Genomic DNA, 12542 nt, shown 5'->3' on the forward strand with positions numbered 1-12542 from the left:
TTCACTAGTTGAACAACATTTGATTAAATCTTTGACTCGTTTGTGTTTAAATGAAGTGGAGATGTTACGCAAAATAAATCTTCTATTTATGTGTCTACTATTTGGTTTTAGGTTTCGCAACACAAGGAAGAGTTATATGCAAGAACAAATGAGTTTGACACTTTGAGGACATATATGGCCCGAACAGTATTTGCCACACAACTAATTTCAAATAATTAAAATTAAAATTGTATATGGATTTTAGTATGTTTTCATGGATTTTGTAGGAGTTGTATATAATTTGGATTTTCTATGATATTTTGTATTTTTCTTATATAATTATTCATCATTTAGTACATTCGATGCATTTTATTTAACACAAAATATTCATAGGTGTAAAATAGTCATTCAGCACTATCATTCAGAGGTCCAACCAAACAACACTTATTGGTTCAGCACTGACTGGTTCAGAGTTACTTAACCATTCAGACCTCTTAATGGTTTAGCACTTAATGGTTCAGTATTTGCCAAATAGCCCTAAGTTCGTCCAAAAGTGAATGTGTGCATATACATCCATAGAAAATTATGAGTATAAATGATTTTGTGTATATTTGCTTGTCAGTTTTCGCTGCTGGGCGTATATGATTTTTGTCTTTGATGAAATATCTAAATCATTCGTCTATTCATTTCATGAATAGTACAATAAGACAACGTTACGTAAAAAACACTTTTCTATTTATACTTTAATTTTTATTCATACATATTTTTCAGGCATTTTATGGCCAAACTAGATATCTATACTATATTTTATGGCCATCTACATATTTCGTCTACTCTCAATTTTGTTTTCTTAAATTTAGGTCAATTTTAAGAGACTTTATTTTAGAAAAAACATGATAATTAAATTTGTCACGTATTTTATGGCCATCTAGATATCTATATCTATATTATATAATATATGAGTGAGTGACCTAGGTAATTTTAAGAGGTACCAATCCTACTGTATATAGTACAAGGAATGATGCATATGATTTTAAATAGGTAGGGGTAAAATAGTCTTTGCTTTTTCTAAAATAATATATAATAATTGTCCTTCAACTTCAATCAAATTTTGTAAATATATTAAATTGTTACATATTTCCCCCTAATTATAAACTACATGCCCCACGACTTTTTAACGACTGTAACTTTTTTCACACATTAATATTTTTTCTAAAAAATTACACCATAAAAACGAGCATTTTGTTATATTTAATTTGAGTATAGTATTTCTATAGTTTATTTATTTTTAAAAACTAACATGTTACGTGATCAATTATTACCGACAACGAGTCGAGCATATAGTACAAGTAATGATGCATATGATTTTAAATAGGTAGGGGTAAAATAGTCTTTGCTTTTTCTAAAATAATATATAATAATGGTCCTTCAATTTCAATCAAATTTTATGAATATATTAAATAGTTACACATTTCCCCCTAATTATAAACACCTGCCCCACGACTTTTTAACGACTGTAACTTTTTTCACACATTAATATTTTTTCTAAAAAATTACACCATAAAAACGAGCACTTTGTTCTATTTAATTTGAGTATAGTATTGCTATAGTTTATTTATTTTTTAAAACTAACATGTTACGTGATCAATTATTACCGACAACGAGTCGAGCATGTTCGGCTAATGGTGTTGGAACGGGTTAGGATTGGAACAAGTTAATACAAAAAAGGTTAATTTTGTTCATGTCGGGACGAGTTTAGATCGAAAGGGTTCATGTCAAAACGGGCTTTGGGTTAAAACGTTTCCGGGACGGAACAGGTCCGTCAAAACGGACTGGGTTTTGAAATTACTGTACATTTCATCTTTGCTTCTTTCTTGTCGCCACCAGTTATGCACGTTCAATCATCAACTACGTGGATGACACTGTTTATACATACCGGGTTTCTCGCGTATAGGCATTATGTGGCGCGGGTACTGGCATTGGTTACATGTCCATAGCCACGTTAAATGCATATCACCTTCGGGTTACACACATACCGTTGCGAGGTTACAAACACACTAACATCGGTTGCGTTTGCACATACACTGTTGTATCGCGCGGACAACCGACTAGTATATTATTATGTGTGAGAAATAAGAACATGTTATTAAAATTAATGAATAATTTTTTATATGAATATATGATGGGTTGTACCTTTGGCATAATGTATTGTACATTGGAAGGTTAAATGGTCAAATTGTCTTGGCGGGAAAAGAGGGGAGATGCGGTTAACTGAAACCTAGCTTTTAACGAAGAGGTGGACTCTCCCTTTGATTATGCCGATGGAACCGCTCATCATTTTCCTCTCAAATTCCTAAATTACCCCTTATCCATCACTTTCTAACCCCCTTTTTTAATTTGTTTTTATTATTTTACTCCTTTTTAAATTTATTAAGTTCTTCATATTACTGATGTGGACCCCAGTAAAAACAAGTGGATTTGTCTCCAGATAGAAAAATTGAAAATTTAAGATTTATTAATAATACAGCTTCCATTTATAGTCCTATAATTTTTTTTAAAACATAGATCTTTAAATGAAAATATTAAAAATATAACAATTATAATTTAACTAATTTTCACTTACTAGTTATGTAGTTAGCTTAAAATATTAACTAATTATTTTGATGATACGTAATTATTTAACATCAAATATATAATATATAAACTTAACATCGACCTCGTTGGGTTGAGTTGCGTCCACCCTAATTATAATCATATAACATTTGACATTTTATAGCAACAAATATTTTTTAAAGTTAAACATCAATAACCATGTTATAACCCTATTTAGGGACGGATATATGTAATACTAAACTAGTGTCACGCTAGTAAACTTTTTAAACTTTATATTATATATCTTACTCGTTCTTTAATATGCAACATACATATTCTAACACTTGAATAGCTATTCTTAGACATAATTAAAGAGTCCACTATTTTATTATACAACATTACATGATGTGATTTAGTGGATAGTCCAATAATTAATTAGCGGAATCTTTATCCTCCCTCACTTAATTTAATTAATTATAATTGTCAATGTCCATTGGGTTTGTTTAAAACTAAAATTGGGAATAAATAATTAGAAAAATATAAGAAAAGGGCAAGGGCAAAAAGGTAAATAGAACATGCACGTCTCCCAGCTGTAGTGGGCTGTGTAGCAAAAACAAAATTGTGGGGGCATTTCAAAACACCACCACCATTCTCACACACACTCACTCTGTGTGTGTTTTTAAGTGAACTTCTTTTACTAGAAAAGAAAGAAAATATTATGTCCCACTGCTTCTTGTAACTGTGTGTTTTTTCACACACTTGTTCAAATTCAACACACACACACACAAAGCATTTTGGCCTTTTGTTTTGCAGTTTTGTTTTTTTGTTGCTGATAAATGCAAAAAGAAAGATTTGAAACAAGGGTAATGATGACAACAATGGTGTTCTTGTGCATTTGGTTCTGAAAAATTACTCATTTTTCAAGATTCTGTTCTTGGGGTAAGTTTGAATGGTATTTGCATACATACAGATATATGTTTATGTGTATATGTTGTTTTGTATGATGGGTTTGGTTAAAAATGCAATCTTGATCTGTTTTTCAAGAAATTGTTTAAGAAAATCTTTAAAATAATTACCACAGACACAAGGGTTTCATAAAGTTTTGAATTTTTATAATTTATAAAGAAAACCCTTTAATCTCTCTTGGTTTTGTTAATGCTTTGGTGTAAGAATCAAGATTTTGTGTTCAATTCATATGTAATTGTTTATATGATACATATACACATGCAAATTTAGGGGTTTCTCTGCATGTTGTTAATTTAGGCTTCCTTAATTGAATAAAAATGCAAATGAATTAAAATACACTTTTGAATAATTTCTCATGTGGTTTTTTTTTTTTTTTTTGTATGTTTATGCATGTTAATGATTGTGTTTTATTTATATAATTAACCCTTCTTTATTCTTGAATTATCTTCTCCAGTATACATTTTTGAATACCTTCTCATATGGGTTTTTCTGTATGTTTATGTATGCTAATGATTACAAATTATTGATATGATTAAACTGTCATTCGTTCATAAATTCATTTCCTTAATTGGATAAAAATGGATAAGATTCATTTTTGAACAATCTCTCACATTGGTTTTCTGTATATTAATGATTATAAATTATAAAAATTTAATATGATTAAACTGTTACATTGGGCAGGTGTCAAAATGGAAGCTTTTGAGACTGCAAAAATTGTATACAATAGAATACTAGAAACCGAATCAGAAACTATCACCCGAAAAGTAATTGGTTACATATACTTATCAGACAATGCTGACAGAGAAATGATCCGACTCGCTTTTGGCCCGGATAATCTAATTCAAAACACCATACAAAAAGCCAAAACCGATCTAAATTTAGACCCAAAGCCTGTCCCTTTGCCCCCTATTTCACCAACACTTCAACCCGGGCCCGTTTTCCACCCCCATGCTCCATTTTCACCCACAGTTTCATCACACTATCAAAATCATTTCATAGGTTTGACCGATGAATTTGACTCTTTTAACCGAGAAATCACAAATTTTTCAGAAAATTGTTACTCCCCGGATGGTCATTTTAGTGTTAGAGGACGAAAAGACGGGTTCCCGTTAAAGACTTGCCATTATTTCAGTAAAGGGTATTGTAAACATGGCAGTAACTGTAAATTCTTTCATGAAAAGTCAACATTTGACTATAATTCGAGTGAGTTTCATGAGGATCAAGCTGCGTTTTCACCCGGGTCACTTGAAAGACTCGAGCTTGAAATAACCGAAATATTGAAATCAAGAAGGGGCAATCCAATATCAATTGCTTCTTTGCCTATGATTTATTATGAAAAATATGGTAGGACTTTGCAAGCCGAAGGGTATTTGACCGAAAGTCAAAGGCACGGTAAGGCGGGTTATAGTTTGACCAAGCTTCTTGCGCGTTTGAAGAACAGTATTCGGCTTATTGACAGGTCTGCTTGAATAGTTGAATCTTTATTTTGTTAATCTATTATATTTTTGTGATTTATTATTATTTTGAGTAAAATTTGTGTTATTTTAAGTTGCAGACCTCATGGTCAACATTCAGTAGTTTTGGCTGATGATGTATCAAGATACATGGAGAACCGTTATGACCGTGGTTTTCCGAACCCGGGCCCGATTGTTAGTGGGTCAAAGCAAATTTATTTGACTTTTCCAGCCGAAAGCACATTCACCGAAGATGATGTTGCCAGTTACTTCAGGTAAGAACTTGTAAATTGAGGTGAAAAAAAATGGGCGGGTCAAAGTAGCTAAGTGAGTGAATAGTGAGTCAAAATGGGCGAGTTAGGTTGACCCAAAACTATATTTTTCCAAAAGTTAAATATTTATAAAGAATCATTGTGTCAAGTATGATTAAAAATTTATATCATTTCAATAATAATCTAGATTTTCAAAAATAATATTTTTAGAAAAATATGTATTTAAGAGTCTCTATGCTTTCTGTAATTAAAATTACACCTTAGGAAACTGTTTATCTATTTGACCCTTCTAAGCTAATTCTTTTATGTGGTTGACCCGTTAGAGACGAAATAAATAACCGTTCTATTAAGTATTGATTACAAAAAATATATTATTTCAATAATAGCCTAATATTTTGAAATGTATATATATTTAAGAGGCTCTATGCCTTAAAAATACACTTTTGGAGACTTTGAATCCGTTTGACCTTTTAAAGTTACTTATTTTAAGTATTTGACCCGTTAGAGATGAAACTTTAATGGTTTTTATTTAACTTTTTTCCGTGGTTATATTTTGTAGTAACTTTGGCCCGGTTAATGATGTGAGAATTCCTTGCCAACAAAAACGGATGTTTGGATTCGTAACGTTTCATAAATCTGAAACGGTGCAAATGGTTTTATCAAAAGGGAACCCACATTATGTTTGTAGGGCCCGTGTTCTTGTGAAACCGTACAGAGAAAAACTGAAACTGTTTGAGAGGTAACCGTTACACCTTATAAAGTGTCAATTGTTCTTCTTTAACTTTAAATGTAAATATAACCTTGTTTATACTATTTTTGTTTTTTAGAAAACACTTTGAGAAGTTTGAGGCTCCAATGTGTTACCATTCACACCATGTGGACATGGATCATGATATTCAAGCTAGTAAGATCTTCTATCTTTAAAGTTTCTAATATTTTACATAATATAGCTACTAAATGTTGATTTTATCCTTTTTGGGACAATGCGGTTTTAGGGATAGAACATTCTAGATTGTTCGGTAGACAAGTGGTAGAAGAACATGAACTGGCGGCACAATTAGAGATGATGCGCCTTTCACAACCACCCCTTGCGCGAGGACCTCCATATGTTGACTACACATATGATGATCAAAACCAAGGTAAGCGAACAACGAATGTATTATTAATCACCATTTTTATTTAGTTTTACGTGTTTATTTCCTTAAAAAAAATTAGTTTATCATCTAGATCAAGCCCGAGATGACTCCAAGTTTCAAGAAGGCATCAGTTACAATGATCAAGAGAAGTATGATCTTTTATCTTAGTGTCAGTCAGTCAGTATGCTACTTTTGTCTTAATTGTTGTTCTTAATGAAATATTTAAAGTAACTTGGCCTGCTTTCTTTATGTAGCGAAAGCGGTCAAGGTTTGAGTCTTCCGGATAGCCCTTTCGCGTGCAACAAAGGTTCTAACAAGCTAATGTGTTGAAGTAGCAATGAAAGCAAAGCTTTTAAGTGGGAGGTAAATAATAACAGAGAATGGAAGCAGGAAATGAAAAAAAGAAAAGACTAAATAGAAAGTGTAAGGAGGGTTTTATAGTTTTGATTTTTGACAATCAATGCACAAAGGATAGTGTTGGTTGGTTACGTGAAGAAGATTGGATGAAATTAAATTGTGTTTTTATTATTTCTAACTTCATTGGTAGATAAATATTAAGCACAAAAAAGAACTATTAATATAGACGCATTTAATTCCTTTTTTTATGAATCAAAGTTTTATACCTTACCTTTTGTTATATAAGATTATTATGGTTTTGACATCATTTGTAAGGTACTGTTATATGTGTTAAAAAAAGTTGTGTGTTAACTTAGAAAAAAATTTTGTAATTGTGCAACACAAAATAACAATTTATGTATTGTTTGATACAATAAAATCTTGTGCTTATTAATTTAATTAACCCATGTGGCACTTTGTTAATAATAATAATATAAATATTTAATTATGGTTACAAATTGAGAGTGTGACATTGGTGTATGAGAAATGAGTTTGACTGTCTTGGTTAATGAGTGTCGCAGTCACAGAGGGATCAAAATGAACATTCCAAAGTTTCCTTAATATACTATATATATCGTTAGTGTTACATTGATGTTTGTATTATTTTTAATCATTTTTTTGTTATTATAATTATTTTAATAAACAAAAAAAAAACCGTAAAAGAGAAAAGTTGTGATGCTCATTATCTAAAACCCGATGATAAGCATCAGTTTATCTACAAGTTTATCTACAAGTTTGAATTTGCAGACTGGACTCAGGGACCGTGGGTTTGTTGTGGGTCGGGCTGCGTTGAAGGCTGAATCGGGCAAAGTTGTTAAACACGAGAAAGCTTTTTTAGATAATCAACATGTCTTTCTACCATTTGCCTTTGATACATTTGGTTTTCTGGCCCCAGAGGCTGTGAAATTTTTAAGTAGAGTTCAACTTGTCGTACATGGGAACCTCTTCAGCTTCTAGGTCCCAAAGCTTCGTTTTTAGTAGGATTGATTTTGCTATTCAAAAGTAGGTTGTGGCGCAGCTTGTTGCCCGTTTGCCTGCTACTTTATTGTAATCGTTTTATAGTAAATTAAATTAAATAAAGAAAACCTTAATTAAAGTTTAAAAAAAAAGTTTTATCATTTATTATTTAAATTTCGTACATGAATTATTGGTTTATCTTTGATTATATGTTGTGTTAGTTATCTATGAGGTTAAAGGCAAACTAACTCAAAATGGAACCGATTGTATCAATCATCGTGGTTAGTTTTGCCATCCTCGAAGCTCTGATCGCTTTTTATTGCATTTAAAAGCTACTTTCGCAAGCAAAAATCAGACTCTTATATACCTAAAGAATTGTTATTTTTGTTGGTGGATTATTTATAAATTTATGTTTCAAGAAACCTTGGGGTTTTGAAGACCATTTGATTCATTCAATAATTCAGTAACCCGCATCATTCTGTCTTAAACTCACTTCAAAATTTAACTATGTTCTAAGATTATAGTGAACATTAATACACCCGGGTAAATAGTTTCAAGTAACAGATTAGGTATCACCTAATCCCACACGCGCCCAAAACTCGTGAAAATTTCTAAAACTAGTCTCATACCCAAATCCTGTTAGTTTAGGTATCCCATCATGGCTTTTTTACCACCACAAGGAACCTAATTTATCATAAAACCCGCTTGTGAGAGTTTTATGTGTATCAAATAAAATTGTCTGGATTCAACCTTTTAACAAGTCATCAATTCTCACCAAAAACTAATTTGAAAAACATATAAAAAAGTTCAATTAATGATGCAAGATGAAGGAATGGACCACCATTACATACCATACAACCAAACTGTGGCTCTTCATACTACCAATAGCCATTTTTTCACAATATACATACCATTCAAAATTTCAATTCATAAACCTATAAACCTCAAGTAAATATCATGTTTGATACGATTTGTATTTCTAAAAGTGCCAACAAAATAAAGAATTGTTTTCATACATATATAGCTTAACGTTACGTATCAAAGCCAGAAAACTATGCCCGTTTAACAATCCTATCTATACCTTTCTACTTGCATTTCATGTCTTCAAGATTAACAAATAATAATAAATTATAATACATATTTTGCGTGTTCATATGTATACAAAATAATCGCACCCAGGCTAGTCTCGGTATTCCCTTGGTAAAAGATTTCCAATGTCTCCCAGGGCCGAATTAACCTGTATTAATATTAGGAACATAAAATGATAAAGGTGCCAAAAAAATAAATTCATGTTAAATAATCATTTCTTGAAAATTGTCTATTTCGTATTTGCATTTTGCCAAAAGGTTTCTTTGTTATAAAAATCAATGAAAGTATTTCCAACATAAAGATCATGATCATATGCAGGAGTGGAATTATCAGGTTCTGGATCGTCATATACTGTAACTCGTATAAATAAAGAGGACGTGTTCGGGTGTTAAATACTGTAACTCGTATAAATGGGTCACACTTAGTTGACCCGTTTAATTTTATAAGTCAACGCCCCAACCTGTTTACGACCCCTTTATCCCATTTACTACAACCCACCAGCCCGTTTACCGCTTAATTACAATCCATTTATAACACATGTATCAAAATGAAAATGAAAATGAATGTTGATATTTTATGTAAAAAGAAAACCTTTTTACTTATTTTAACCACATTTTACACATTCAAGTATCAAAATATAAAAAGACATACTAACTACTGACCTTAAAAGCGTCATTTTGACGGCAATATTGGTTCATCACTAATTGATTAGCACGAGCTACAACTTATCTCAAACCTATTTAACAAAAACCAGATCACTACCTGCATCAACACTAAAACAGGATCACAAAACCATACAGAAAAACTAAATAAAATTCCACATAAAAAAAATAATATAAGATCAATTACCATTTACCAAAGTGCTATTCGATAACGCATAAGCTATACTCTACTGAGAATAAAGTATCAAAACTTTTGGCGGGAAAAGCACGGGTCACGGTCTTTCATACTTTTTTGCTAAATCTTTGAGTAACAACCTTTGGCGGAACGCTAAATATTTATCTAAACTAGTTCCCGCCCACTTTTGACAAAAACTTTCATCATTTGGAACAAATGAACTCAAAGGAAACGGTCCATTGGGGGCTTTTTTTAACGCGACCAAAAATTTATGGCGCGGACGGATTCTCTGGTCCAGGGATAAGCTTAGGTATGTTGGGTATTTGGTCAAAGATTTGACCTCGTTGACCAAATATAAGTATTTTGGCTTCAAGTTTCCCTCGAGAGATAGTGAAAACACCTGCGCATTTGCCAAAAACACATTAGAATAAAAAGTATAAACGAGACCGAACGAACATGTTTGTATTGTTGCGTTTGACTTTAACTGAACAAATGATCGAACACGAACAAGTAAATGAAACGAGATTTCTTGTATGTTTGTGTTCGTGTTCGTTTATGTTTGTTCGTTAACTGTATAAACGAATGGTTCACGCACTTAAACGGACAAACCTAACTAAGCTAAAACTAGTTAAAAGGAATGTGCAAAACAATGTGATGGCCTTAATAGGTTTTAAAAACAGACCAAGTTCAAATGGGCCAAAAGTTTTTTAATGAATACACTAACAAACGTAAATGAACGAACTTAAACAAACGTAAATGAATTTAAATGAACAACTGTAAACGAACCTTCGCGAACATAAATGAACAAATAAGACATGTTCATTTAACTAATTGAACAAAACTTTATTGTTAATGTTTTGTTTAATTAAATGTACAAACCTGGTCTGACATTAAACCTAGTTGTTCAAATGAATATATTAACAAATGTAAATGAAATAACTTATACACACGTAAGTTAACGAACATAAATGAATGTAAACAAACACAAAAGAATTTAAATGAACGAACATTCACGAACGGCGTTTATGTCTGTTCGTTTAACTAGATAGACAAAATTTTTGTTCATGTTCGTTCATTTATTACATAAACGAACTTCCTGCCAAATGGTTCACAGAACGTTTGGTTTGTTTACAGGCTATATGTTGTAGATTTACCTCTTTGACCAATAGTAACGAGTACAAAAACAAACACTAATCCTTATTTTAATTAAAAAAAAAAAACAAAATCACACCTGTGTGAGGCTAGTGGACACTTTCAATATATCCGAATTAGGCATACCAATACTTCTTAGAAAATTAATTCTTGGTAATAAACCGTCTTCAATACTATAATGAAGAAGTTGAGGATGTTTTGTGACCATTTTTACAATACTGCCCCTCGGTGCTCCAAGTTCTTTGGAAAGAAATCTATAGCGCGCATTCCAAGAATTATCAATGCGTTGAACCAATATTTGCGGGCTCAACTGCACAACTTTACTCAAATCGCTTCGTTTAATACCAACTTCTTCAACTAAATACCTAACTGTAGGCTTTAACGAGTTTTCAACACTATATGAGAATATAGACGGTGTGGCAGTTATTATCTGCCCAATTCTTGAATCTTGAATGCCCAAACTGACCAAAAACGCCACGTGGGATTTGAGATTGCTTTCAACTGTGTATTGTAGGATTTGTGGTTGTCTCAAGAGTATTTTTTTTATATCTTTGGTTTTCACACCGACACTCATTAAGTAATCGAGTCTTTCTTTTGCTGCGGTAACGTTTATTTGAAGAGACGGTATGTGTCGCGAGTACATTTGTAAAAAGTGGGAATCTTTAAGGCCAAATGTAGTGAGGTAGTCGAGTAACGGAAACCATTTTTCATCAACGTCTATTTCGTCTTGTAAACGCCTATATTTGTTCTTCGAAGATTTCCCTGTTTCCTGTTGGTAACTTGATAGATTAAACAACTTTTTTATACAAAACTAAGCATAAATATATTGTGCAACAAAAGATGAGTAAAAACCAACCTTATCTAACTTGCCGTTTCTATTTCCATTGATCTTTTGTTTTCTACCCGTTCTTGAGTACATGCTACCTAAAGATTCAATTGAATATAACAAACATAAATATATTATAACAAGATAGTAGTATAGTTTTTATTTTTTTTTAAATTACCTCCATTGGCATTGCCATGTGGCTTGGGGTTGTGTTTATCATCATCATTATCATCAAAACCTGGTCCAGGATCCTGTATAAACATAAAAAAAAAGTCAAAGAAGATAGTGTTGACCAAGGAAATTTGAAGGACGAAAATCTCCTACTGTTTAAGGATAAACTCTTACTGCATACGCGGGCTCGACTAAATGGGGACTCAACGCATATATGAGAAGCTATGGAGACAAAGATCATCCAAGTAGCAAAGGAGACTCTCGGGGTCACAACAGGAAAGACAAGTGGGCATAAGGAGTCTTGGTGGTGGAATGACGCAGTGCAAGACAAGATAAGGGACAAACAAGGATGTTTTAGGGAGCTAATGAGGTGCACGAATGAGGAGGAGCGAGTGAAATTGAGGGACAACTACAAAACGGCCAAGATAGAGGCGAAGAAGGCAGTGGCGGAAGCAAAGAAGGCGGCCTTTAAACGGATGAATGAAAGTCTAGAAACAAAAGAGGGGGAACATGCTATGTTTAAGATTGCCAAAGCCAGGGAGCGTAGAAGGCAAGATCTAGGACCGGTGAAGTTCATAAAGGATACAGATGGGCATGTACTGGTCAAGGAGCAGGACATCAAGCTAAGATGGCAAACCTACTTCCACAATCTTTTTAACAATGGGAGAGCTTACCAAGAAGAACATGATAACACAAACTTTCAACGACAACAATC

The 12542-nt window shown here is 32.5% G+C and overlaps 2 protein-coding genes across 4 annotated transcripts; one reads left to right on the plus strand and one right to left on the minus strand.

Annotated features, from left to right (window-relative positions):
* Positions 1–4178: 4178 nt before the first annotated feature.
* LOC143566503 (zinc finger CCCH domain-containing protein 18-like) lies at positions 4179–6773 on the plus strand. The gene is made up of 7 exons (XM_077053188.1): positions 4179–4996; positions 5093–5266; positions 5823–6002; positions 6091–6167; positions 6259–6402; positions 6491–6548; positions 6654–6773. Exons 1-7 carry the CDS (start codon positions 4194–4196, stop codon positions 6727–6729), a joined length of 1512 nt encoding a protein of 503 aa, XP_076909303.1. The 5' UTR covers positions 4179–4193; the 3' UTR covers positions 6730–6773.
* Positions 6774–8745: 1972 nt separating this feature from the next.
* LOC143566504 (transcription termination factor MTERF9, chloroplastic-like) lies at positions 8746–11810 on the minus strand. 3 transcript variants are annotated; one of them, XM_077053190.1, is made up of 5 exons: positions 11687–11810; positions 10910–11599; positions 9698–10078; positions 9504–9603; positions 8746–8989 (listed from the first exon to the last, which is right to left on the minus strand). In XM_077053190.1, exons 1-3 carry the CDS (start codon positions 11747–11749, stop codon positions 9776–9778), a joined length of 1056 nt encoding a protein of 351 aa, XP_076909305.1. In that variant the 5' UTR covers positions 11750–11810; the 3' UTR covers positions 8746–8989; positions 9504–9603; positions 9698–9775. The 3 variants fall into 3 exon arrangements, with proteins under 3 accessions (XP_076909305.1, XP_076909304.1, XP_076909306.1); XM_077053189.1 differs by having other exon boundaries at positions 9691–10078; XM_077053191.1 differs by having other exon boundaries at positions 9504–9614; positions 9691–10078.
* Positions 11811–12542: the final 732 nt, after the last annotated feature.

The sequence above is a fragment of the Bidens hawaiensis genome, unplaced genomic scaffold (genome assembly GCF_021521415.1).
Source record: "Bidens hawaiensis isolate Kalapana, Puna unplaced genomic scaffold, B.hawaiensis_p1.1 tig00022896_1, whole genome shotgun sequence".
NCBI lineage: Eukaryota > Viridiplantae > Streptophyta > Magnoliopsida > Asterales > Asteraceae > Bidens > Bidens hawaiensis.

Bases quoted from the DNA above. Each gene is read 5' to 3' on its own strand.
- LOC143566503 (XM_077053188.1), top strand. From the start codon at position 4,194: ATGATTAAACTGTTACATTGGGCAGGTGTCAAAATGGAAGCTTTTGAG. The intron at 6,003-6,090 runs GTAACCGTTACA...TTTGTTTTTTAG, and splicing joins AAACTGAAACTGTTTGAGAG to AAAACACTTTGAGAAGTTTG. The intron at 6,549-6,653 runs GTATGATCTTTT...TTCTTTATGTAG, and splicing joins AGTTACAATGATCAAGAGAA to CGAAAGCGGTCAAGGTTTGA.
- LOC143566504 (XM_077053190.1), bottom strand. From the start codon at position 11,749: ATGTACTCAAGAACGGGTAGAAAACAAAAGATCAATGGAAATAGAAAC. The intron at 11,600-11,686 runs GTTGGTTTTTAC...AGTTACCAACAG, and splicing joins GAAACGGCAAGTTAGATAAG to GAAACAGGGAAATCTTCGAA. The intron at 10,079-10,909 runs GTGTGATTTTGT...GCAAATGCGCAG, and splicing joins TGTCCACTAGCCTCACACAG to GTGTTTTCACTATCTCTCGA.